General features: G+C 37.2%; 1 protein-coding gene across 1 annotated transcript in view; it reads right to left on the bottom strand.

The window, feature by feature from the left end:
- Nucleotides 1–25,934, bottom strand: part of ADAM7 (ADAM metallopeptidase domain 7) — a 39,642-nt gene extending 13,708 nt beyond the window's left edge. Inside the window, exons 1-12 of the mRNA XM_058670036.1 lie at nucleotides 25,740–25,934; nucleotides 24,651–24,754; nucleotides 22,430–22,506; nucleotides 18,857–18,935; nucleotides 16,870–16,946; nucleotides 15,827–16,019; nucleotides 14,261–14,314; nucleotides 10,399–10,470; nucleotides 7,671–7,840; nucleotides 5,121–5,205; nucleotides 2,722–2,852; nucleotides 704–878 (exon numbers count right to left, since the gene is read on the bottom strand). Coding sequence (XP_058526019.1) covers nucleotides 704–878; nucleotides 2,722–2,852; nucleotides 5,121–5,205; nucleotides 7,671–7,840; nucleotides 10,399–10,470; nucleotides 14,261–14,314; nucleotides 15,827–16,019; nucleotides 16,870–16,946; nucleotides 18,857–18,935; nucleotides 22,430–22,506; nucleotides 24,651–24,754; nucleotides 25,740–25,785 — 1,263 coding nt within the window. The 5' untranslated portion in view covers nucleotides 25,786–25,934. The remainder of the gene's footprint in view (nucleotides 1–703; nucleotides 879–2,721; nucleotides 2,853–5,120; nucleotides 5,206–7,670; nucleotides 7,841–10,398; nucleotides 10,471–14,260; nucleotides 14,315–15,826; nucleotides 16,020–16,869; nucleotides 16,947–18,856; nucleotides 18,936–22,429; nucleotides 22,507–24,650; nucleotides 24,755–25,739) is intronic.
- Nucleotides 25,935–27,186: the final 1,252 nt, after the last annotated feature.

Here is a 27,186-nt window from a genome sequence, read left to right as displayed (position 1 = left end):
CAGCCTATCATGTCTCTTTGGAATTGTGCCATGGCTAGTGTATGGAGACTAAAACTGTATTCCTCAGGACAACATCAGCAGAATGTTGCAGCTGTGTGGACCTGCAGGCCTTCAGCCCCATTCCATGTTCAGGAAATTCGGCCCTGCTTTTTAACAATGTCTCTAGTAATTTACACACATTGTTAAATTCAGTAGTTCTTGTCTAGGACACATGAATATCTGATGCATTCCTGAAAGAAGTAATTTCTATGTTTGGGAAAATAGTAAGAATTACTTTAAATTTTTTTTCCTCAAAAAATTGCATAAAAGGGTTTGGAAGTTTGTTTTCTATCCAGACAGAGTTCCTACTAAGGGGACCTGTTCAGCTGTGATACAACTGGCTGCTAAGGACTCAGTAACTGTCAACTGGCTGTGAAGATGTTGTAAAGCAGGTTCCTACTTTGCACACAAGATGAGGTAATGATACCATTGGCAAGTCTCATACAATGAGCCAGTTCTTTAAATCAGGCTAATATAATGTTGCTAACTCCTAGCAAGCTAATTAAACACAGCTTAGGGTTTGGCTGCACCAAGGGACTGAAAAGCACAGGATTTTAAAGCCTTCAAAGGACCACCTTGCTTTCTGTGAGTAATGACTGTATTCCTGCCTCAGTTCCAGCTGAGCAAAGCTTTGTAATTTAAACACAGCATCATGTGTAAGTACCTTAACAGGGCCACAGTCACACTCTTCTCCCTCATCCACCTTCTTGTTTCCACAATATGGGGCACCATATGGATTGTCAGGAAATGGAACATTGAGCATGCACATTGGTTTATAATCCTTCAGGTATTGCTTGTACTGGCGTTGGCTGCATTTACTAAATTTAAATGCAGGAATGCTAGAAATAAGATGAAGTAAGCATAAAGATTAACCCTGTTGATACAGATTGATACAGCAACTATGAAAGTTTTATTAAGAGTTTAAAAAGAGCAAATTTAAGCATTCAGCATCAGAGTGTATCAGTAACTGGCATGCATAGTATTTGAAGTATTTTCACAAAACACAGTCAATACATTCAGCTTCCATGAAAATGTTCTGGTTATAAGCTCTTCCTGAAACTCACAATTTAGATGGGTTTTCTGCACTATTGTTCTCTGGTACCCTTTAATTTGCTGCTCCTGAAACAACCTATATAATTGTTTATCATCCTTTCAAGATTACAAACTTCTCAAAGCAGGGACTATAACATGCTCACTTAAAAATCAAACACTAATTAACACAATGCTAGGAATACAGTAGTCTTTTATAAATAGGTTTGAGACAAGATTCATTATTTCATACAGAAGGAATGTAATGTACATCCTTTGACAGTAAAATGCACCTTGTTTCCCTCTTCCCTCTGTTTTGACTCCCTTTACATGGTTATTGATGCACTGATTGAATAGTGAAGGATTTTTATAGCCTGGGTTATATTAGCAAGGGATGGTAGAACTCTGAGATGTTATGAATTATATAGATGATTCTATAATACTAGACACCTAGTACCAGGTTCCAACTGTCATCCAGTCAGTTGGTTCGCATGTATCAGCTACTTGATTTCATCTGCTCAGTGTGTGGAAGCACTGCTCATCGCTAACATACACTATTCTTAATGCATGCATTACATTAAGTGCATCTGCTATAAAGGGATTCAGATTGGTTCACGTGAACCTGACCACTTGAAAATTCACAGGCTTGGCAGACACTGGATGTTATTCATTCTGTGACCATTGATGAACTACCTATCATGAGGAGTGCTTGGAAAAGTTGCCAAGTCCTCTGAAGGCGTGCACCTTATGTGCTACTGGACAAGTGAAATATTAAACAAGCTAAATGGGTGAAGCAAAATCTTAAAGATAGCTATAAGTACTAAGGGAAACAGAAAACACAAAAGGGGGAGGGTGGAAAATGCCAGAACAAATGTGTGACAGACACAATTGAAGAGTTCAATTAGGAATTCAGAAAGGTTTTGCTTAAATTGATATTTAAGTAAAGGTGTGGGGGAGGAAATGACAGTATATAGTAAAGCTGACAAAACGAGGCCCATAGTGTTTATCCCATTGAAGCACCTTGGTGGAGATCAATGCTAGTGCATCATAGCGTACCTTTGCCATAAACCCCAATGCAGTTTTAGAATTTCTCTCACTAGAGCCAGCATTGTGGGATAGCAGGTAAAGCCATAGCCTGTGATACCTGCACCCTGTTTGAGTGATGGTTTGTGTCTTGGCTGCTCCACTTTCCATCCAGCTTCCTGCTAATGGTCTGGGAAATGCAGCAGAAAATGGTCCAAGTGTTTGGGCCCTTGATACCCATGTGAGTTCTGGATGAAGCTTCTGGATCCTGCCTTCCTCCTGGCTCAGCCATAGCCATTGCAGTCTCCTAGGGAGTTAAACCACAAGATGGAAGATGTCTAGCCATCTGTCTGTCAGTCTCTCTCTCTCTCCATTGGGTTTGTGCGTGTATGTATGTGTGTGCCTAACTGACTTTGAAATATATATTTTTTCACTATAGCACTGAAAAGAGACACACACAACAGAGTTTAGATTTAGCCTCAAGATGGGAAACTCCTTACTGTGCTAGGTTTTATTATAGATTTTCCAGAGAATTTCACTGAAGAACAATTTATGCCCACAATAATGAAGTTTAACCCAAGATCCTCCTGCAAAGTATTAAAGGTATTCTCTATAATGTTGGAGCCTTACCTTCCACTCATATCCATCACACATTTTCCCAATGGACAGGTGCATGGGAATGCATCGTGGTTCATCCCAAGGTTATGCCCTAACTGATGTGCCATCCTGTTTGCAACTATATTCATGTCAGGTAAGAGATCCTGGTTTAAGAAAATGTATGTTAGAAATGTTTAACAGAGAGCTCATTCTAGTAGGTAGTTTTTGGTCTGTTGCTCAAAATAGTTCATTAGTACCTATTTGACACATCATCATCTTAATACCTCCCTCCTCTGCATCTCAGATTTTTTCTTTAAAAGATTTATTTATTTTTATTTGAAGGGTAGATTTTTACAGAGAGGAGAGACAGAAAAAGAAGCCTGCCATCTGCTGGTGGACCCCCAAATGGCAGCAGTGGTCAGAGCTGAGGCAATCTGAGGCCAGGAGCCAGGAGCTTCTTCCTGGTCTCCAATGTGGGTATAGGCACCCAAGGATTTGAACTGTCCTCTGCTGCTTTCCAGGCCATAAGCAGACATTTGGGTCAGAAGTGGAGCAGTCAGGACATGAATCAACACCCATATGAGGATCGGTGCCACCAGTGGAAGATTAGCTTGCTATGCCCCCATGCTGGATCCTCTCCCCTGCCCATCTCAAGTTTTAAATTAGTGAGGTTGGGGAATTTACTGTTTAAATAAAGCTCCAAAATTTTGAAATACCATGGATTTGCACAGATTCATTCTTATTATATGACTAGAGACTACTAACTAATGTTACTATGGGCTGAACATTTGTGTGTCTCCAAAATTCTTGGGTTAAAGCCTGAACTCCTGCAAGTTGTGAGGTGACTGTTATGGGAGCAGAGGATACAGAACCGGATCAGTGCTCTCAGGGATGGGCTTCACAGGGAGGTCTCATCATCTCTGCTTTGCGCAGACACAGGAGGAGGGAGGGCGTTAATGAGAGAGCGAATGTGAGCTCTAACCAGATCCCAAGTGTGCTCCTGAACTCTGAAAAGTAAATCTCAAGTGTGTATCAGCCAAAGGACTAAAGTAAATGTTATATACAATAGAAAAGTAATGATTGTTTTCCCTATACTGGATATTCAGAGGGGAGAAAAAATAAAAGTATGTGAAATTTTGTTTTCAATTCATAATATCATATTCTCAACAATCCATCCTAATCTTAGAGAAAAGATGTACTGTTAGGAAGAAACTTAAAGCCCAGAAATGTAACATGGCAGCATTATTTGCTACCTTGATGTATGGTTTATTTCATGTCTTAATCTCAACATGGCTGAACAAAATTAATTGTCAAAGAAGAGTAGGATACTGTGTTACTATAAAATAAGTAAGAGAAGCCTTTTGATTTGGTTATTTTACTCAACTCATATGAAGTTAAAAATGTGTCCTGGAACTGTTGTGATATTATAAGTAACAGAGGCCTGTACATATTAAATTTCATCTGTTGAATTAAAGTTTGTTCCTGAAATACTGTAGGCAGGGGTCGGCATTGTGAATTAGTGAGTTAAGCCACTATCTGTGAAATAGCATCACACATGGGTACTTATGTTTGTCCCAGCTGCTCTGCTTCCAATGCAACTCCCTGCTGGTGGCCTTGGAAAACCCTAAGAGGAAAGTCTTTGTGTTTTGACCTCTGCCATCCATAAGGAAAACCCAAATGAAGCCCCTGGCTCCTGGTTCAGCGAGTCCCAGTTCTGGCCACTGTGGCCATCCCGAGAGTGAACCAATGCATGGAAGCTTCTCTCTGTCCATTCCTGTCTGTAACTCTGACTTTCAAATAAATAATGTAATTAAAAATACTGCAGAGAAAAATACTAACTTGTACGTTTGTGGTCAACACAAATGGGGTGGGCATAACAGCGGCGAAGCAGACACATGAAGGAAGCAAAGACAAACCCTCAGGTTTTCAATCATTTCTCAGATTGAGTCACTTGGCAGCTTTGAACAGAAGCTCAGTGTCCTGGAAAGAGGTCAGGTAGATAAGGGGCTTCACTAGTTCATCGATTGATTGCTATCTTAAAGGTCATTGCAAGCCTGTCTTGATTTGATATATTGTTTAATACAACTTATTTTTTTCAGCACAAAAACAATTACCCTCACTTTTAGAACAAGCTGTCAAGTTTTGTCTGCATTACTCTCTTTACCACTAACTATATTTATTAAATAAAACATTTCATCGTATCTTCTTCTGTAAATGACGTTCTCTTAAATGCTGAAAAGTACTTACCTTCATTACTTATCTATGGTTTTTAGACAACATTTCTTTTCCCATCCGATACAAAAACGTGTCTTCATTGACAAGTCTTTGTGGGACTACATGACAAAATTTACATGTTTCTTTCAATGGAGCATGTAACATGAAAATGTTTAAAATTCCATTATGTAACAGAACATAAATAAAATACAACCTACCTTGACTATGCTGACAGAGAAGTAAGGCAGGCACATACCCCTTGGGTAAGAATTTCCTTGGGCGTTCGTGTAGAGCCACTGTCCACTACACAAGATACAGAGACACTCTTCAATCGGAGTTACCAGTTTCATTAGAACAAAGATAGCAGTACAGTGAACCATCACTATGTTAATTCCTTGGCATGTGGAAATGTCTTTTTATTTCTGGTATTCTGGTATTTAGGATGTACTTAGCTTTTAAGGAGCTTACTTTAAACTTGTAATATATCAGAGAACCTGAATAAGCCAATTTAATCTTAAATTGAAATTTTTGCAAGTAGAAAAGTAAATTTAGAACCCATTTGACTAGATTCTAGCTTGCTTTGCTCTCAGCTCTGGTAGGACCAATTACAAGGCAAAAATTTATAAGTGTTCAGAGAGTTTAAAAATGCAACACAGTGAATAGACTTAGTAATATCAATTAGTCATATTTTTAAAAATTTTAATCAACTATGGGAACTCAGGAAAAATTTGATAAAGACAATAAAATATTTTTTAAAGTTTTTTCCAGCCTCCAGGCAAGGTTATATCAGCAAAGATAAATATTTTTATTGGTATATTTGTACCCACAAGTTGAAATATCATATTGTAGGCCATACTTTTGTACAACTGTTATTAATAAAAATTTTAAGTCAATTATTTTAAAAATAATTTTTAAAAGTGATACTGGAAAAAAGGGATCATTCCTGAATTATCTGAAAAGACAAATGTCGATGTGTATATTATAGGGATTATAACCTGATTTGAATCAAGGACAGCATTTAGAGTTGGATCATTTTAAATGGAAATATACAAAGTGGGAGGACATAACTAGGATGTGATAAGATTGAAATATAAGAAGGGTAGAAGGATAAATGGTGCTTTCTGTCAGAATTTGATTACACTTCTTGCAGAGACTCAAAATTCTAGTCTTTGTAGACACTAAGAATCTTGAGGGAAGAGCAGTTTAGTGTCCAGCTTCTCCCATGGTGACAGAGAAGTACCAGCATGATAATTCCATGTAGAACATCAGTATTTCTAATTCATTATTAATAAGGAAGATAAGCTGCACAAGAAACTCAATATATTAAAATTCCCAAATATGATGTCTACTTGGACCTGTTGTGGCATCTTCATCCATCTTATTATTCACATACACATCCTATATTGAAATGCTATAAGAAATACTTTGTATAAGTAGAAATTTTATTACTTATGCCCACTTTTAAGTAGTTTTGGACTTATTTATTATTTATGCAAATATTTGAAGATTCATGTACATGGAAGGGGACACAGGGTTAATCCTGCACACTATGAGGTTTATGGTGATATTTCACAATCTTTATCCCTCTATAATTATGGAGACCTATTACCTTGGGTGTATTATTTTCTGTCATTAATATGCTAAAACCGTAAACCTAACCTTGTATCACAGGTGTTGGGAACTCCATGTTCCTGAATTCTGACTGAAAGTTACTATATAGATAATACTAGAAGGAAGGTTAGCAGGCTGTATTTAGAGATGTTAGACAAAATATGGATAATTATGGGTCAAATAGAGTATCACCATAATACAGTGACTCTAGGGTCATTGGAACAAATGCTGAGTGAAGTCATTGCTCTTAAGTAGTTCGCCCACAATTTAACATTCCGTAGGATATCAGGACTATGCTGAACATAAGGTTATTTATATGAAGGAGTCTCACAATTATTTATCATATCTCTCCCTAGCCTCAGGACTCTTTAAGATATTTTGAATACAAAAAAATATTGAAATGGCTCTCCTTGGGATACAATTATTGACTTAATAATTTAAACAACTCCAGACTTTCAGGTGGGAATATGAATACTGTGGCAAGTTTGAATTATCACATTAGTTGTATCTATATTTATGTAGCAGAAGACATGGCCTTGAAGCGTCGGTAACTGACTAGGCACAGTAGTATCAGAGTGAGGATCTTCCTAGAAAGGCAGGCTGTGGAGCAATACTGGAATGCTAATGATGTTGCTAGGTAGTTTTCTTACTTAATGGCATTTTCAACTATTCCCAGGGACGTCAACATACCAAATTTTTCTTTCTAGTTTTCCTCAATACAAAAAAAAAGTAGTACACTTAGAGATTTTTTGTGTAGCTACAAACAACATTGTATCTCTGTGTGGCACCCAAAAATCACTCTAAAAGATACATTTGGGGGGTAGAATTATGATATAAAAAGTAAAGCCGCAATCTGCCATTCCGGGATCCCATGGAAGGGTTTGGGAATTATCCTGCTTGCATGGAAAAAGCAGCGAGAAATGGACAAAGTGTTTGAGCCCCAGCCACAAATGTGGATGCACCTGGATGAAGCTCCTGGTTTCAGCCTGGCCCAGTACTGGAACCAGCCAATAGAAGATCACCACCCCCCCCCTTCTCTCAATCTCTGAAATTCTGATTTCAAATAAGTAATAAGTCTTTTAAAAGATTTTGTTGTTGTTATCATTGTCCTTTAAAATATCCACTTAAGGATGCAGAGACTTAGAGTGGTCACATACCTGAGTAAAATAGCATGATCAAAATGTTTTCTTTTTTTGAGGGTTGTTTCTTGCCAGGATGAAAAACGTGATAAGGTAGTTTTTATATTTGAATCTAGTTTTACTCTGTCTCCTTTTGTCCATATTTCAATGCCAACCAATGTCACGTGGATCCTCAAGGTTTTATAAATCTGCTCAAAGAAGAAACTTTTTCACAGTCGAATTTCTAAAAGGATCTATCCTTACCCTATCTGTTCCTTTACACACATCCTCCACCATCCAGATGTCATAGAAATAGGCTCTTGGGAGGCATGTAAATATACAATGCAAATCTCATTTTACAAAGAGATATGTTAAAATATATGCAATACATTTCTCAGAATATTAAGTCAATATCCATGGCCAATAAAGAAATTTGATCAAAATGTCTGATTCTCCTTGAACTATCATAAGACTTCTAAGCTCTAGCTCTTGTCTGAACATGTGTCTAGAAGAAATAATGTGTTAAAGCTCCAAGGCAGTAATTAACTGAGATGTGGATTCAGTGTTAGTGGGGCCAGGGAGATGCACATTCTTTGTTCATGTCTCATTAGGTCAGGAGTGAGCTCTATTCAAGATGAGGCAGTTGGCATTTATTTTCAAAACCTTAGCAAGGTTCCCTGTTTGTCCTTTATAATCCCCTTGCGTGTCTGAGCAGCATTATTGGGCAGTAATAGTTGCAGCCCACAAGCCTTCTTATCTCCTTTCTAGGTGATTGTAAACATCCAGTTGATAATGTTAATGACAGCACATAGGAAAAGTTTAACCTGGTGGTATGAAGGCTAATGATAAACTACAAATACTGAATAGAAAACAGGAATGGAAGAATCATTTATACAATACTACAAGAGAATGTAATTAATTTCGTTCTGAGTCTAATAAATTATGTCTACATACCGTTTTTCTTAACCTGAATGTGGCATATAGAGTGTACTTCATAGCAGATTTTCAGGTGATTTTTTTTTTGCTAAATATAAGATGTTCCTAAATCATAGTATCTATTTAAAAATATATGGGAATATTATCAGAAATTGGAGGTGGGATAAATCAAATCGTAGCCACTAAGGCATGGCTATGTAGTGGTATGGTAGTGTAAGAAGTTTGCTTTTTTGAAACTTACTTTGCAAACCTACAGTTAAATTTAAAATATTTTTAATAAGTGAATCATATACATAAAAAGGAATAAGGAATTCTCAACTCAAAATCAGCCAGTACAAATGATAAAGGAAAAAAATGTAGACAAAGTAAAAATATCTATCAAAATGAAAAGCACTAATCCAATAATACCATAATTACATTAAATAAATGATATATGATCACTCCAACGTGAAAACAGATCATCAAGGATTTAAAGGGGATAAAACTTAAGTGGAAAGGAAAGCAAGAGCTATACACAGAAATCTAATGAAAGGTAGTTGAATTCGTTTCAGAAGTAGGCTTAGGAACAAAGTGTACAGATACATGTTACGCTATAAATTGGTTAGTTACCAAGAAGACAGTCAAAGAGGAGCTTCAAAATGCACCAAGCAGAAGCTAGTAACACCAAAAGGAGAGACAGACCTACCTTTATTGACAAAGAATTCTACACCCTCAGTTTAATGATTATTATAATAAACGCAACATCAGCAAGGATACCAAAGATCCAAAAATACTGTTAATTGACTTGGCATAATTGATATGTATAATAAACAGTAGCCAGCAAAATTAGAATACTAATTTGCTTTGCAAGTATGCATAAATATTCTCTGTGATAAATCAGATCTAGGACCATAAAACAAACATCAACAAGTTTAAAAGGATTAAAATCAAATACTGAATGATGTCTAATACTAAAGCAAAGAAAATTAAAAATAGATAACCTAAGATGTATTTTTAAAATCCCCAAGTATTTGCAAGTTTAATAGTACATAGTATATAATCACTTAATGAAAGAGGCGCCAGAGATGTTAAAAATGTTTTTCAATGAAAAATAAAATTATCAAAATGTGTGTGAAATATGTAAGAAATCAGGCACCCATTTTCTGCACAACAGCATTCCAATTTCTGTTTATATATCATATATGCAATTTTATGTTCATACAACTTTGTATAAATATATAAAACAGTGTTTTCACAGCAGCTCAAAACTATAGACCAAGCAAATTCCCGATAACTATTGAACGGATCACCACTGAGCTACAGGGAACATTCCTTACAGTGTCTTCCTCTGGGGCCACTTTATACTAGCAATATATGTAGAAGTCTTAGGTGTCAGCAAAAGAAAAAATGTGTACAGTTTTCAGTGTAATAAGTGTTGTAGTCCATTATAGTATAAATATATTCATGATTTCAATATAGTTTTCGAAAGTTATCCTGAATTCTGTGCCAAACTATAAGCAGTGAGTTGTAGCATGAAGGAATTTTATAATGCAGTTTTGTGGAGCACTAAGAATTACAGTAGTGAGGGTTTTTTTAATATGGCTTCATAAATTTTGTGATTAGGTACTAATGTTTTAAACTTACTTAAATATCAACTGACATTTTCTTCTGAAACAAAAAGAGCTGGGGTTTGTTGCTATCATTGTTTTCAGTGAATTTTTACCTAATTTATTGGATCATCTTTGGTTTGGGTACATCAATATCCGGGTGAATATTACAATAGTCTAGATGATAACTACTCTAAACTTTCCTTTGTATTTTCAGTTCGATTAAACACTATTTCAAACCTTACCAAGTTGATAAAATTGACCATTCCCCAAATTCGGTGTCTTAGTTTATCATGAGGATGACTGTTCCTACGGTACTGGAAATAAAAACATATCAGTATTCATTAATAATAGCAATAGAATAGCAATTCAATAAAATGTTTCATTCATTGTAAGATGTAACAAACTAATTGGAACAAGGAAGAAGAGGTCTCTTTGGATTTACTGAAAAGTGACAGTATACAGAAATATATTCTAGATGAAATAACCGGGTAATAACAGTCTATAAAGACATGCTTTCGTTTACTGCTACTTTAGGTTTTCTTTCTAACTCTGTCCCTTATCATATTACATTGTATGGATTGATAAGCTGATTGGTTAATGGTTTAAAATTTGTCATATGGACAAAATTAGAGAAGTGAAGATACATTGCAGTATCCTTTACTCCCGAGTAGAAGATTTAATGCCAATGAAACTGTTAAATATATCTTGATAATAGAGTGCTGGAGTTTCCACTGTTATCTATACCTAGAATGTCATGATACACTTAAATAGAAGAATGATGGACTTGTGACTATTACTGAAGGACTTTAGTCAGGTGAGGGGGAGTGAGGTGGATAGAAGAAGAAATCCCTGAACCTATGGAACGGTCTCATTTAATAGTAAAAATAAAATTAATAATAATACTGAAATGGCATCTGTTAAAGTTCCCAGTAATCATTGAATTACAAACAACCTCATCAACCATTCCATGTTCATGTTGATCACAAAGTATAAATATATAGTAAGATAGATTTTGTGGGGATCCAAGGAATCTACAGGAAGAGGTGCTTTGTCAAATAGTGATTTGCAGCCATGGGGATGCATGTTAGGTGTGACCCTTTTGTCAAACATTGACTAAAAGGTTGGTGTTCCCTGGGATCAGACATTCATGTTCTGTTCTTCCGTTTCAAGTTGGTGGCTCCAGTGCTGGTGCATGCCAACCATGTCTTCCCCCTCATTATCCTGTTTAGACGCATGAATTCTTCACCATGTTTCCAAACTATTGCTTTCATTTTTCTACTCTTTCTGCCTGTAAAGCTCTTTCTAATAGTCTATTTTTAAGAATCTGTTATTAGCCTTTACTAATAAAGGCATTGTTAAAACAGGGTTTTCCAAGGCTGGCACTACAAGTAAAGGTTAACTTGTACCTGTACCCATTAACCACTACCTGATGACAACATTTCATAGGAGCACTTACTCAAATCCCAGCTACTTCTCTTCCCTTCCTGCACTGTGGTAATGCACCCAGGACAGAGATCCCTGGATGGAGGGTCTCCCTATGGAGACCTGGATGACATTCCTGGTTACTGGTTGTGCCCTGACCCAGCCCTGGATGTTGTGGTTGTCTAGGGAGGGAATAGTGATTGGAAGATATCTCTATTTCTCCCTCTTTCTCTGTAACTCTACCTTTTTTTTTTTTTAAAGATTTATTCATTTTTATTACAGCCAGATATACACAGAGGAGGAGAGACAGAGAGGAAGATCTTCCATCCGATGATCCACTCCCCAAGTGAGCCGCAACGGGCCGATGCGCGCCGATCCGAAGCCGGGAACCTGGAACCTCTTCCAGGTCTCCCATGTGGGTGCAGTGTCCCAATGCATTGGGCCGTCCTCAACTGCTTTCCCAGGCCACAAGCAGGGAGCTGGATGGGAAGTGGAGCTGCCGGGATTAGAACCGGCGCCCATATGGGATCCCGGGGCTTTCAAGGCGAGGACTTTAGCCGCTAGACCACGCCGCCTGGCCCTGTAACTCTACCTTTTAAATAGGAATACGAATACATAAAGTTTTCTCATTCTCAGCAACACATTAGTGTTCTCATGAATATGTGAATGAAAGTTAATGATTTACTGTCTAGAACTAACTCATTAAAATTTTGATAGGTTAATTTGTAGTTTCCTCTGTTTTTAATGCGTTAAAATGTACCTTTCTTTTGAAAGGGCATAGGGCTTTCTTCTTTTTTTCTTATTAATAATCTAGAAGTATCAGTTGTAATGCTGGAAAAATTTATCTTCTCAATTTTGAGGAAAATTTCTAATATTTTTGTTACTAACTTTAATGTTTATACAGAACAGGAAGTGATTAAGTGTCCTGTATTTTCTTCCACTGCTTATCTGCAAAGCATTTTATCACTAATGCACACACATATATAGATACACACACTCATTCTCTCTATGTATACACACATGTACATAAATACTCCCATAAATTTACATATGTATATATATGTACATATAAATAAATGCATTTGCACATATATATTTGAGATGCTTGAGAGATTACCATATGTTTTCTTTTAAAATATTGATTAATGTCAAAGTAAGGTAAAATTTATGGAAGTAAAATTTTATTACTATGCAAACTTTTATTGGATGTGGATGGATTCTTCACAGCTATTTTTAGGACATGGCAGTTGTATTTATAAGTGAAATTTGCTTATAATTTTACTTTCCTACAGTCCTATTATCTGGGTGGGCTGTCAGTGTTGTAGATTGGTGCAGTTTTGACCCTCCAGGAATCACTCCACTGGGTAGACTCATTCATGTGTACATTTCTTCCAACATTGGTTCTGGGCTGAAGCGTAAGATTTCCTTCGGTGAATTAGACAGCTGTGCACAGATGGAAAATGTCTTAGACATTATTAATGTATTTATATATTTACTATTTCAGAGAGAGAGAGATCTTCTATCCACTTGTTCACTTGCCAAGTGGCCACAACAGCTGGAGCTGAGCCAGGGGCCAGGAGCTTCTGGAGAGTCTCTCACGTGGGTGCAGGGTCCCAAGGCTTGGGGCCATCCTTAACTGCTTTCCCAAGTCACAAGCAGGGAGCTGGATGGGAAGTGGAGCAGCCAGGACACAAACTGGTGCCAATATGGTATCCCAGCATGTGCAAGGTGAGGATTTAGCCACTAGACCATTGTGTTGGTCCCTTGCTTATTCTGTTTTAAATGTTTTGTGCTCAGCTATGATGTTAAAATCTGAAGACTAGCCTAGAGACTCATGACAAACAGAACCTGAATACTAAAGGCCACACATGCAGTTGAGGAGACCTTCGAACAGCCCATCAGCTGAACCACTAAACAAAACAGCTGATTATGAGAGTGATAATAAGTATATAATGTATGAAGAATTGTCTCTCTGCATCTGCTTTTCTGACCAATTTTTCTGGTAGAGTAAAACTCAAACAAACAAACAAAACCTTGTTTTTCTGTTTTAGTCTTATTATTTTACTGATTTTTAAAATATTATGTTCTTGGGTGCATGAAGATTATTTCATGTTTTTCTGGGAATCACTTACTCACTAATAATAGATAATACATCTCTTTGTTCCAAATGAAGCCTTTTCTTTGTTCGATATTCTGTAACTTTTCCCACAATTATATCTTGACTTATCCTTGCTTAACATCTGGAAAACTATCATGAATTATTTCTGGGATTCTTTTGTTTTTGTTTTAATTATTTATTTGTTCAGTGAGAGGCAGAGAGAGAAGATGACAGACACAGTACTACCATCTGCAGGCTTACTCTCCAACTGCGTGCAGATGTCAGGGCTGGCGCAGGGTGAGCTAAGGGCCAGGAATTCAATCCAGGTCTCTTTTCTGGCTGTTAGAAATCCAGTTACTTGAGCATAACCACTGACTTATCAGATTTGCACTAATTGGAAGCTAGGATCATTAACTAGAAATGGGGCTCAAATATAGGCATCTCAAATATGAAATACTGGCATCTCAACCAGGTACTAAACCACAGCATTGCACTGTGATAAGAAAACATTTCTCACTATGTAAGAAACACAACTAAAGTTCAACAAAAATATCGTGAAAGAGAAATATCGTCCAAAAACTTACCATTGTTTGGTCAGCAACAATGAACAGTTCAACATACTTTTCTTTGTAGCTGCTCTGGAAATTTATGGAAAATTCAATGGGACACAATCAGCATTTTTACTCTTTACATTTTAAGTTGGAAAAAGGCCTCACGTTTCAAGATAAATGATATAAAAATTATTGATCAGAAAATTAGTCAAATAGTTATATCTAACTCTATTATAAAATGTGGCCCTAAATATCAGGTTTCATAATCCTAAAGCAGTATGGCTTATTGATAATTTTCCCCTTCTTTATTTAGTATTTCAGTTCAAATCAGAGTTGTAAATGGTGATGAGTCAAGTTTTTAGCATTTTTTTAAAATTTACAAATTAAATGCTTCCAAAATGTGTGAAAAAGTACCAATCCATGCCCAAAGGCTAAAAGAGGACAGTGTTTTTTCATCTTACTCCCTGTTCCACATCTCCTAATGTGGAGTCATCTCACGTCCAAGGAGCAAGTAAACAGTGATAATCAGAAGTTTTTAAAATTTGTTTGAATTCATGAATCATTGTAAGTTTTCAACTTTTAGTACATATACACTGAAGTAAACAAGTATTCATTGAGGATAAACCAGAAGATCTTTTCAAGATTTGACTAAGCAAGTCATTCTCTTGTGGACCAAAGTATTTCTGCAGTACCTTGCTCAATCAATAAATGAATAACATAAAACATTAGACATGTAAAAAAGTCAACAATCATGTGATATACAGTCTAAGATCTAACAGGGACGTCTAAGGATATGAGCTATCTGCAGAGGAGAGCCTAAACACAGAGGATTCTATGCAACCTTGCACCAGAAATGCAGTTTCTTATTGCCCTTAATATTCTATAACTGTTACAACATTTGGCCTCATGGAGGCTGGAATCCTGTTTTGTCATCAGCAGTCCCCACCCTAACCCCAAATCCAAAATGGCAAGGAACAAAAGGAAAGATAATTACCTAGACTATTTTTCATTACACTGTGAATATCATTCTTTTCAGTCTATCAGTCCTAAAGTGCTAATGCTGTCATTCTATACATCGGATTGAAGACTGTCCCTTTTCATGAAATTGATGGAACTAAGAGTTACTGTAGGTGTGTATCTCTATTCCTGAAAAAAAAAAAAAGGCTGGACCCCTACTAAGACTCATTAATATACTTTTACATTATAATACTAGGTTTTCTACCTTTTCCTACACTTACCATGTCATGATACATTTGAGTATCAGAAAGTTAAACATATAACCATGAACTGACATGCTATAGTGTTATAATTGTTGGAGGGCAAATTAGGGAGAGAGGAAGGGTAAGGTAAGGATGAGCCCCTATGCCTATCAAAATGTATCATGCAAAATAACAAATTCAAGAAAATTTGCTGTGGGGTATGAAAGCTTTAAATATAGATAACTAGCACATAAGCTTAAATATAATATTTGAGACGATAAAGTGTCAGAGTAGCTTATACATTTCATGGGCTGAATAGATTGTCTCTCTCTCAAGATTGTAAAGGAAATAAAAGGTGTTTTCACTCTGGTAAATATGATTTTAAAAATAGAGTACTCACTTCTTTTTCATAGACTTCCTCAGATAAGTCAGTGTTGTTTAGAATAATTTTTGTGGTAAAATTGAGTTCTGCACAAGAATAATTTGTGGAATATAACACTCTTGGATTATACTTGAACACCAAATGTTCCCCCTCATCTGAGTATTTCACAGGCTCAATGAGGTATCTTTGGTCATGGATCCTGAAGAACCCCCTGTAGCAATTGAGAAAATACTGAATATTCAATATTTGTAATTATTCCATTCCATCTTGTTTACTTTGTCTTTTCAAAAAAAATGGATACTACAAAGCCAATCCTTGTTGAACATGTAACATAATTTTGGGAGTGAGAGAGAAATGAGACAACACACCTGATTTTTGGCTGAAGTAATGATTTTTTCTGGGAGTCAGCTTACCTGCTTTCCAGAAGTTGGCCAGTCTAGGTACAGCTTTGTGTCTAGGTATAGTAGCAGTTTCCCCTGTGGTTGTGGGCCTCTGGCATGCCTCAGTTTGGGCAATGTTTTATAAATGTCTATACTCATTATCTATTAATTTTAAAGTAATATACAGAGGCATCAGTAATCTTATGTGGTAATTCCATTGCCTGGAGGTCAACATCTCTAGGGAACCTGGGGTTTTACTCTGATTTTTTACTTTGTAGAGAATGGAAACAGCCTCAATTACTGAAGCATAATGGTATAATGGAAATTCATAGACATAGCACTTAAGAGAACTGAATTTTGGACTTAGTTCTGCTGTTCAAAACTGATTGCTCAGAAATGTCTCTGATTTCAATATCTTTATCGCAACGTGAAAGGACAGAGTAGGTAATTTTCACATATCACCCAGTTCTGAATCTCTTGGTTATATACTAGAAAGTTTGCCCTGCATTAAGCAATATTTTGTCAAACGTTAAATAGGCTAGTGCTGCTATGCACAAGAACTTACCATGGCTCTGTTCTGATTAATCTGTTCATCAGATTTAGTACAAGGGAATAAATGAGGCAGATATTTAAATATTCATAACAAAACTCACAAAGGAAACTGAAAATACTCTGTATTACCTCAGACCATTACATGTGCTGATACTGGCATCAGAATCAAGTTCATGTATAATGGAACCTTGGTAAAAACAATGCTCCTAAAATAGAAAACAGGAAGCTAATGTAAGCATAGCTATTAATTTTCAAAAGATTTTTATTTATTTTTATTGTGAAGTCAGATAAATAGAGAAGAGGAAAGACGAGAGTAAGATCTACCATCCAACGATTCACTCCCCAAGCAGCTGCAATGGCCAGAGCTGAGCCGATACAAAGCCAGGAGCCAGGAGCCAGGAGCTTCTTCCGGGTCCCCCACATGGGTGCAGGGTCCCAAGGCTTTGGGCCATCCTCAACTGATTTCCTAGGTCCCAAGCAGGAAGATGGTAATCAGGGATGCTGGGACTAGAATTGGTGCCCATATGGAATCCCAGTGCTGTCAAGGTGAGGGCTTTAAGCACTAGGCCACCACCAGACCATAGCTATTAATTTATTAAAGTCTAATTGTTTTGTTCAAAATATGTTAGTATTTCCTCTTGACATATTATAGTTATTCTTGTCCGTGCACTCATTCATACACTATTTGGACATACTGGAGCTTGCTTTAGAAACCTTTGTTTTGGGACCAGCACAGTAGCCTAGCGGCTAAAGTCCTTGTATTGCATGCGCCAGGATCCCATATGGGCGCCGTTCTAATCTTGGCCCAAAGCCTTGGGACCATGCACCCATGCAAGAGACCCAGAAGAGGCTCCTGGCTTCTGGCTTTGGATTGGCTAAGCTCTGGCCTTTGCAGCCACTTGGGGAGTGAGTCAGCAGACAGATCTTCCTCTCTGTATCTCCTTCTCTGTATATCTGATTTTCCAGTAAAAAAAAAATAGTAATAATAAATCTTAAATAAAAAAACTTTGTCTTAATTGCATGATTATTTGTGTAGAATCCTGTATGAATTCATCCTTCACAAATTTAGTGATCTATTAGGTGATGATACCAGTTTCCAAAATGTGAACATTTTTCTTCTTCTTAAATCCAAAATTTTATCAGACTATTTTGTGCTAATAGAGTTAGAATTGCTCCTACCTGGCTATGAAATAAAATCAACCTCCGATGATTCCCCAAATTAGATATCACTCTCCAACAAGTCCCCTCCACGTGCCTGACTGACTTCTTTGATCCAATCAGGTTGATGTCTTTTGCTCCTGACCTGGTGCTTTTCCTCACAGTAACATCATGAAGTCATCATTCTCCCCTTCAGTTTCATTTGCTCAATTTCTGCCTCTGGGTGACACTCTCTAGGCCTTCCATAAACTTTACAACGTCACAGGCTAAAAACTAACCCCTCACAGAAAAGAATGGTACCAATTTTTCTCTTGTCCTATTTTTCAAGACTATCTGATGACTTAGACCTCACACAATTTGGCAGTTGCTTTAAATAAGGGAAATTGGTGTTTCAAAGTATATTATCTTGTTATGCAAGAGTGATGTTGTTCTTAGGAGGTTCCATAGGGCATTGGATGGAGTTGGGAAATGAAGGTATAGGACCAGAATCCATACCCAGCAGCATGTTACCAACAATAACTGAAAAGAGCTCCACTTGGCAATGTAGAAGACACATTGGGACTGGTGCATCGGGGGATTGGGACAAGGGATGTTCACGTCAGTTGGATGTACGTGTTAAAGCTGTTTCTTTCAAATTTATTCATTCCTATTACAGTCTCATGAGGGTGGCTTTATGGGCTTCACATTTCTTCAGACTTACCATTGTTCAAATTCTATTGAAATCATTTTAGTAAAGAAAGATACGCTGTTAGTCATTGGACTGTTTGACAGGCAGTGATCACCTTGTTTTCAGGGTTCAGAGTGTCTTATTTTATTTTTTAGGGTCATGCTAGGCTAGTCAGTTCAGAATCTACTTCTGATGTGACACCTTGGTGTAGTTTGTTAGGCTAAAACTGATTTTAAAATCGTGGTAGGAAACCATACTTCCAGATAGGAGCCATAGAAAATTCTAAGATACCTCGATCTGAACATGCCTCGCAAACGCTTCTCCTTTTGAGGTGTAGTATGTTTCAGTGTAATTTGAGCCGAGGAATTCTCTGCAAACAGAAAGCAGAAAGATAGTGTGATCTATTAATTTAAAATATCTAACTGATGAAAGCAATTGTGATAAAGAGGGCTCCAGAATGCTTTCCCATCTCAACAGGGTTCTCTCCCATGACAAATACACACACAAAAATCAGCAATGAGCCCATTGATATGAAAAGCCTTTTACCTAAATTTCATGATGTTATAGGGTCTAAAGGAAAGCCAAATAAACATTCTGGCAAATTGAAGAAAATCAACAATTTTAAAAGGATTCTGAGAAAAAGTCATCTAAGCAGAAATTCAAGTACCAAGACTTATGTATAAACACATGATGTATATCATGTGTCACTGTGAAATATAGACATAGTAAACGGAGAAGACAGTTCCCCCAAATCCCACTACTGAGATAGTCATCGCTGTTGCCATTTCTAGGTGACATTTTTGAGTCCTTTCTCTGTAGCAGGGACAACTTTTTGGGTTAACATTTGAGTCACCCTGTTGTACAGATTCCCTTTCATCAAAAGAAGACAACTAGCATTTTGGCTTTAGCCTTCAGATACAGATGCCACGAAAGGAAAATGCTTCCTTCCCACTCCCTTAGCAGAAGTAGACATTCTCCTAACAAAGAGTAGTTTGAGAAAAGTACAAGAAAAGCCAGGCAACTGTTGCATCAGGTTAAGCTGCCGCTTGCAACACTGGCATGTTTAGGGAGTGCCAAGTTGAGACGCTGCTGCTTGCTTCCAGTCCAGCTCTGCCTTCTCATGCAGAGAAGGCAATCAAAGGCTCCACACATGAGTGAGGTAAGGATGGAATTTCTGGATCATGGTTTAGGCTAGGCCTAGCCCTGATTGTTGTAGCCATTTAGAAAGTGAACCAGTCGATTAGAGATCTCTGTCTCTGTATCACTCTACCTTTAAAAACAAGTAAGTAAATGTTTAAAAGTATTAGTAAAAACACTAGGAAACAACAGACTACATATTTAGGAAAAGGCTAATTAGAGGTCTAATATGTAAACTATAAAATTTGGAGAAAATTTAAAAAGACAAATGTTAAAGCTATAGCTTCAGTAAGTATAAGTGAGCTACCAGTTCTCTCAAAATTGGTCTATAGACTTACTAAAATCCCTACAAACATTCCATTAGGCTATCTTCTGGAAATTACAAGGTTATTTTAACTTTTATACAGAAAGATAGACTATAAATAGTCTAAAGTCAAAACAGGAAGAATCATAATTCTGGTTATAAACTTGCAATAATGAATGCAGAGCAGTCATGGCTTAGGAATTGAAAGAAATAAAGATCGATTATAGATCCCTGAAGAGTTCCTTGATTTTCTCCAACTTGTCAAACAACCCATTGACACGCTAAAGGCATTTGAACAAAATGGGCTGGAATAATTGTTTACCAGTATGAAAAACTAATCTTTACTTTTCCATCAAAATAGACACATATACATGCACATACAAAAATACATGTGTTGGTACGCACAGGAATTGAAGGTGATAATACAGCAAAGCTAAAACGGTGAAGACTTTGCAAGGAAACATGGGGGAGTAACTTTGGTTTTTGAAGGTAGTCAGTTTTTCTTAGCCTGGTTCCAGAAAGCAAAGAAGATAGGTGAAAAAAAAAATAGGATAAACCAACATTTCTTCAAAATAACAAAAATTTTAAAGGTTAATTTACTAAAAAATCAGAGTGATTGAGATTTTTTTTATCTGCTGGTTCACTCCCCCAAAGCCTGCAAAAGCACCAGGAGCCAGGAACTCCTGGCCTCCCACGTGGGTATTGTGGATTCATCCTTTGCTGTGTCCCCCAAGCATCGGCAGAATGATGAACCAGAAGCAGTGTGTTAGAGAATAAACCCGAGGCACTCCACTCTGAGATGAGGGAGCCCTACGTCACGGCTTAACTGCTCCACCACCCCTAAAACAACACATTTATTTTTAATCCTCAAAAGGCACAATTTAAAAAATGAATAAGAAAGTCTTATCCTGGAAGAAAACATTAAAAAGAACTAAATTTGAAAAAAAAATACGAATGTTCAGATCATATAAAGATGTTCTCCAACTCAACTGATTAAATAAAAATGCATTCTCAATAAAATGTAAGTTAAGCCAAAATGAAATATCATAGTCAGTTGTATAGACAAAATTAAAAAGGGTAACAACATTAAAAACTGATGATTATATAAAAGTACTACTATTCATATATTCCTTATACTTACAAAAAATGCATTATGTTGGAAAATGCTCTGGCAGAGTTTTATAAAATCAAGTATCTATGTACCTATGACCCAGGAATTCTACTCCTAGGTGTGCACCAAAGAGAAACAAAAGCACAGGTGCAAAAAAGAAGACTTTGCAAGAACAGTTATAGAAGCATTCCTAATAGCCAGACAGTGAAAATAGCTAGCGTCCTCGTTATCAGGAGCAAGGACTACCCAGAAAAATCGAAGAACCACATTTCTAATACATGCAATGACATGAATGAATCTCAACAACAGTAGGTTACATGCACAAGTGTGGTTGCTGTGTGAGGTTTTATAAGAATTTTCAAAATGGACAAAAATAATTTATGGTGAGAGACATCTCTTGGGAATCAGTGATGGTCAAAGGACACAACTCAGATTTAGCCAGGAAGCATAAGGTGTGACTTTTGTGAAATATGTTGCATGAATATATCTAAAAATAGTTAATTGAATTTTCAAAATCATTGATGAATATGCTAATAAGGCTTATTTAATTACTACACTCATAATTCATGACATTACTTTGTGTCCCATAAATGTATACAATTATAGTTCATTAATTTACCCTAAAAATAAAATTTAGTGTATACATGATTGCACACTTCAGGCTAGTGCATTTTTGTTGTATGTAAGTTTTACCTGAAGAGAAAACACTGTAAACAAATATTGAAATCTATTAAGTTTTTGTGGCACTGAGATAGAGCTATTAGGCATACCGATGATGAAACAAAACAATATAAGCTCATCAACAGCAACACAATGGATTGTTTTAAAACAGGCTTATGAAGATTAAGGATGTTAAGACTGTTTTGCTACACAAGACGTCTTTGGTAAAAGAAATTCTTGCCAGTGTTTCATTTACTTCTCCAGTCTACTTGATGCATTATATAAGACTCTTTTAAATAATTTAGAAGTCCCTTAAAAAACATTTTTCTAATTCCTTTTGTCCCACTGATTCACAAAGTGATGATCTATTGGCCATCTTCTCAGGAAGATGATGTGGAGCTCAGAAAACTCCATGTATCCATTGGGACTCATCCAGGAAGCAGGGAACAGCATCTGCATTGACCAAGTCTGGCCAGGCCAAAACCAGGAGCCAAGAACTCAGAGCTGCAAGGGCTTGTCTCTGAAACATGAAATCCTGTAACACTTCCATGTGAATAGCAGCGATAGGGAATTCACTGCACTGGCAGGTTTTATGAAAACAAATAATACAGGCTACTCGACTTATAAGGCTATAGATCACAGTAGAACTGACCTTGATCTTAGAAGGTGAAGGAGGAAGGTTTTTCTATTTAGTTTTATTTCATATAACAATTCTTCTTCATACAGTTCCTGAAAAATAAGATCCAGCATGTACTATCAGTAAGTGCCATCAGCATGTGCTCCGTTAGTGTGTCCTGGGGTGAGTCATGTGGAGGCTGAAGGGGTTGGTTATCCATCTACAGGTCTCCGACAGTCCTCCCAGGAAAAATGCTAAGTGCTGAAGGGGAGGTTACTACAGTTAATTTAAAAATGATTTTTTAAAATGTATTTGAAGGGCCTGGTGGCGTGGCCTAGCGGCTAAAGTCCTCGCCTTGAACGTGCTGGGATCCCATATGGGCTCCGGTTCTAATCCCGGCAGCTCCACTTCCCATCCAGCTCCCTGCTTGTGGCCTAGGAAAGCAGTCAAGGACGGCCCAATGCATTGGGACCCTGCACCCGCGTGGGAGACCCAGAAGAGGTTCCTGGTTCCCGGCTTTGGATCAGCATAACACTGGCTGTTGCGGCTCACTTGGGGAGTGAATCATCGGATGGAAGATCTTCCTCTCTGTTTCTCCTCCTCTATGTATATCCGGCTTTCCAATAATAATAAATCTTTTTAAAAAAATGTATTTGAAAAGTAGAATTAAAGAGAAGTGGGTGAGTCAGAGATAAAAAGGGAGGAGAAGAGAGAAAGAGAAAAATAGAGCGGGAGAGAGAGACAAAGAAAATGACATCCACTGGTTCACTCCCAAATGGCCACTATGCCAAGAGATGGGCCAGGCTGAAGCCAGGAGCCTAGAACTTCATCCAGGTCTCCCTAGTGGGTGGTCCAAGTACAGGAGGCCATCTGCCACTGCCTTCCCAGGCGTCTTAGCTGGCATCTGGTTCAGAAGTGGACCAGCCAGGGCTGGAACCAGCGCTCACACAAGATGCTGGCGTTACAGGCAGCAGCTTAACCCACTGGACCATGATATTTCCCTCTCAAGTTAATTTTAAATTAAAGCTTTATTTTTTCAAAGGGCTTAAAAATGTATAGAATAAAGTAAAAAAAATGTACAACTTATACTATGGCCAGATAACAATTGTTCACAATTTTTTCAGTAACTTTGTATATACTGGATTATAGTCTACATTTTTACTTAATGAATGATACCATTCACTCTTCAGACAAATTTAATGCCATTGCATTCATTTTAAGGTTAATAAATGTGAATGAAATTTTATTTATTTAATTGATACTTATAATCAGAAACTTGGTTTCGAGGTTAGTAGTTGCACTGCTAAAGGATGAAAGATTTTTGCTGTGTATTGACAAAGGTGTCACAAACAAGGGAAGTCCCTTTTTAGAATTTCCCGCTCAATTTTTATCAGTTCCTGTGCCCTTGCCTTGTTACCTGTAATAGGTATTTTCTGTAATAAACAAAATGGACTTGTGATGTATTATATTACTATTTACTGAATGATCTGTAATAATTTTAAATTTTACTGCATATGAGAGTAATGGTCATTTTTAATTATAATGTAAATTTAAAATGTTATCTCAAAAACTAAAAAAAATGAGAAGGAAGGAGGGTTGCAGGAATGGAAGGAGAAAGAGATACTATGATCTTAGATCATATCTACAGATCACATTGAATCTGTTATAAACTAATAAAAAGTTAAAATACACAGAGCTATACAAAACACAATTATTTACATGGATTTCTGTCTTGTTTTTTGTTTCTTTTCTATATTTACTTGCGAGGCAGAGAGACATAAGCAGAGGGTTCCCCTTGGCTGAAATGGGAACAAATGTCTGAAACAACCAGGTCTGGGCTAGGCCAAAACCAGGAGCCAGGAACTTAATCTGGACATCCCACATGTATGGCAAGAAAGAAAAAAAATGTTTGCACTATCTTCCACTGCTTCTCTTGGGTGCACATTAGTATAGGATGCTAGAATTGGGAAGGAAGCTGAGACTGCAACTGATATGCAACTCAGGCATCCCAAGTAATGTCTTAGTTACATGAGATCCTGACGTGTGCTAGAAGAGGACCTTAACCACTAGGCTCCCACGCTGGTCCCTGTTTCCTAACACTTTAAGGGTCTGCTGGCACCTTCACACATGCTGTAAGCTAAGGCAACAGGGACACTGATCCTCTTCTCTTCCCATTTGCTTCTTGATGAAGTAAAGAGCATCTCCCCTCCAGGCTTTTGGCAGCACCAAATTTTATTTATAGAATCAAAACTCATACCGGTATGTTGTAGTCATGGGGGAGCCCAACATCTCGCTTCTGTACAAGAGGGAGTTTTTTTGGATAAATGAATTCTTGACCCTCTACTCCAAGGATTGTATCATCTAAAAGAAAGTGTTAAGAGGGAAACAATTCATCTGATGTTAACATTCATGTATGGTGATTGAAAAATGGAACGGTTCTCAGGACGATTCGCTTGTTCCCAGGGACCTGCCATGGACAGCAACACTGAAATACCATCCCCACTTCACTGGACAGCAAATTGAGAATGAGGTTTACAAACTAGGAGAGTATCAGCAAAATTATAAAGAAGGTGAAGACATGAGGGTAATTCGGTGTCTTCCATCTTTTCACTGTGCTCTGCGGTTGTCATCTTTGTCAGGTTGCCATCCAAGAGCCTGTCCCTGGATTCCACCTGCCGTCACAGCCTGCATTGGAATCTTCTGTTTCCATGTAACTTATTGGATTTTGTTTTCCAAGGACATTTTCATTGGAAGCCTTAGCTGTCACGGTTATGTGTTAAGCTTCTGTTTGTAAAGAGTTTTTGGTAGCTCTGAATCCAGTTTTCTCTCCTGTCCTATCTCATTGGCAGTTTTCTGTGAAGTGATCCCTGCCCAGTTCAAGTTTACTCTTTAAGAGCGAGGAAGAGACATCATTGGAGTATACCGTAATCTGGTTTTACCTGATTTTGAGCTATGTGGCTGCAAGTAGCATAATCCATCTTTTGGATCTCAAAATATTAGTATCATTCTCGTTATCCTTAAGGTAGAGATGACAGTGTTCACTTATACTCTACCCAGTGGCCAAAGGGTGCGCACAGCGGTGCTAATCTGGTAGGTTTCCCGTTAAGGTCCACTTCTTTCTTACTTTGCGTGGTGGGTCTGCTTATTTAAGATTGAGATGGCATTCCACAGAGTCACAGAAATCTTGTGATATGCCACAACTTAGACCAAGTCCTGTGCTATGTACTTTGCAAATTCAACACTGTATAGCTAATTTTTAATCATTTAAAATCCAAATTTGTGGCAAAAGAGACATTATTTCTGAACATAATAAGAAATACCTGATAAGAACAATGTTAAGACATACCTTTAATCTGGAATAAAATCACCAAAAATATATACCCAGCAAACATGGTGAATGGTTCCCGTAGGAGAGGGGAACAAGCAGTTCAGAAAAGGTGCACACTGTGCTTCGTCCTCACGTCTGCTGCGAGGATGAAGAGGCTGCTGGAGAGCCGGGCAGTTTTGATCTGGCCTACGGAAGTGTGCTGGGATGGAATTGCACAACATGTTTGGCACTGGAGGTTCAAAACTGCAGACTGGACATCATGTACTACTAATTAACAACAACCGGAGAGATGGGCGGGGGGGGTGGGATGGTCATTGATTTTTTTTTTTTTTTTACTTCAGGTCTAATAGAAGTCTAGATGTGTTAAATCTTCAAAAGTAAAACAAAATGAGAAGAAAGTCATAAAATTTATTGAGGGATATTTTACATACTTTGATAAAAGAAAAAGTTCTTGCTATGCATATGACCACATATAAAACTACAAAGAAACATTTGATGAAATGAAAAAGGCAAGAATCTAGAAATTTAAATAAAAATCACATACATGACTTAAAATTTAAAGGAAAATTTAAAAATCCAGAAATGAATGCAGCATGTCTTGCAAAAGATAGAAGTAAATATTCTTGTTAATGATAGCACTCTTTCTTATTGGTTCAAAAAACAAAGCATTAATAAACAGCTGTGCAAAGCTTTTGGGCAAGCCTACAGGTGATCTGTTACCACTGCTAACCATTTTCTTCATCTGTACTTTGGAGTTAATCTCTCTCTCTCTCTCTCTGTCTCTCTCTCTCTCTCTCTCTATATATATATATATATATTACATGTAAATATATATACACACATACATATACACATATATGTATTTATATACATATACTGTTATATATTATATATCATACATGTGTATGTGTATGTACATATAGAATGTATATATAGTGTATATATATCCTTGTGTGTATTTTTATATATTTATATATAAAATGCTGCCACAGGCTGAATTGATCTGTTAACTGGGAGCTTCCTTTTGATATTCCCTTGGATGTTTTAAGCTCAAACCTATGCCTTTCAAAAAAGAAAATCTACCATTAATCCTGTATTCCATATGTCCCTCTATCACCTGACTTCCCATTCCCTTTTTAGCTAAACTTCTGACTTTGGACTAATTCTAGCACATTCCAGTTCTGACATTTGCACTTATCATTCTATGTAATAGCGGACTAGTATCTCGAAAAATCTGTTTCTACATTCAGTGGATGTTTCAGTACCTCACTTTATTCACCCCTCAATACCGTTTGAAATTGATCATACCCTTCCCCTTGAAATCCATCTGTAAACTCCCTTTACTTTTGTTTTCATAGCTCTTGTGCAATTTAAGGGCAATCTGCTTTATTTAGAGTTTAAATTTTGGAGTTCCTCAGGTATTATCCTTTGCTCTCTTATGGTTATGTTATCTCTGTTCCACAGC

The sequence above is a fragment of the Ochotona princeps genome, chromosome 11 (assembly GCF_030435755.1).
Source record: "Ochotona princeps isolate mOchPri1 chromosome 11, mOchPri1.hap1, whole genome shotgun sequence".
NCBI lineage: Eukaryota > Metazoa > Chordata > Mammalia > Lagomorpha > Ochotonidae > Ochotona > Ochotona princeps.
Note: the sequence above shows the minus strand (reverse complement) of the source record. Positions and strands in the feature narration are given on the sequence as shown.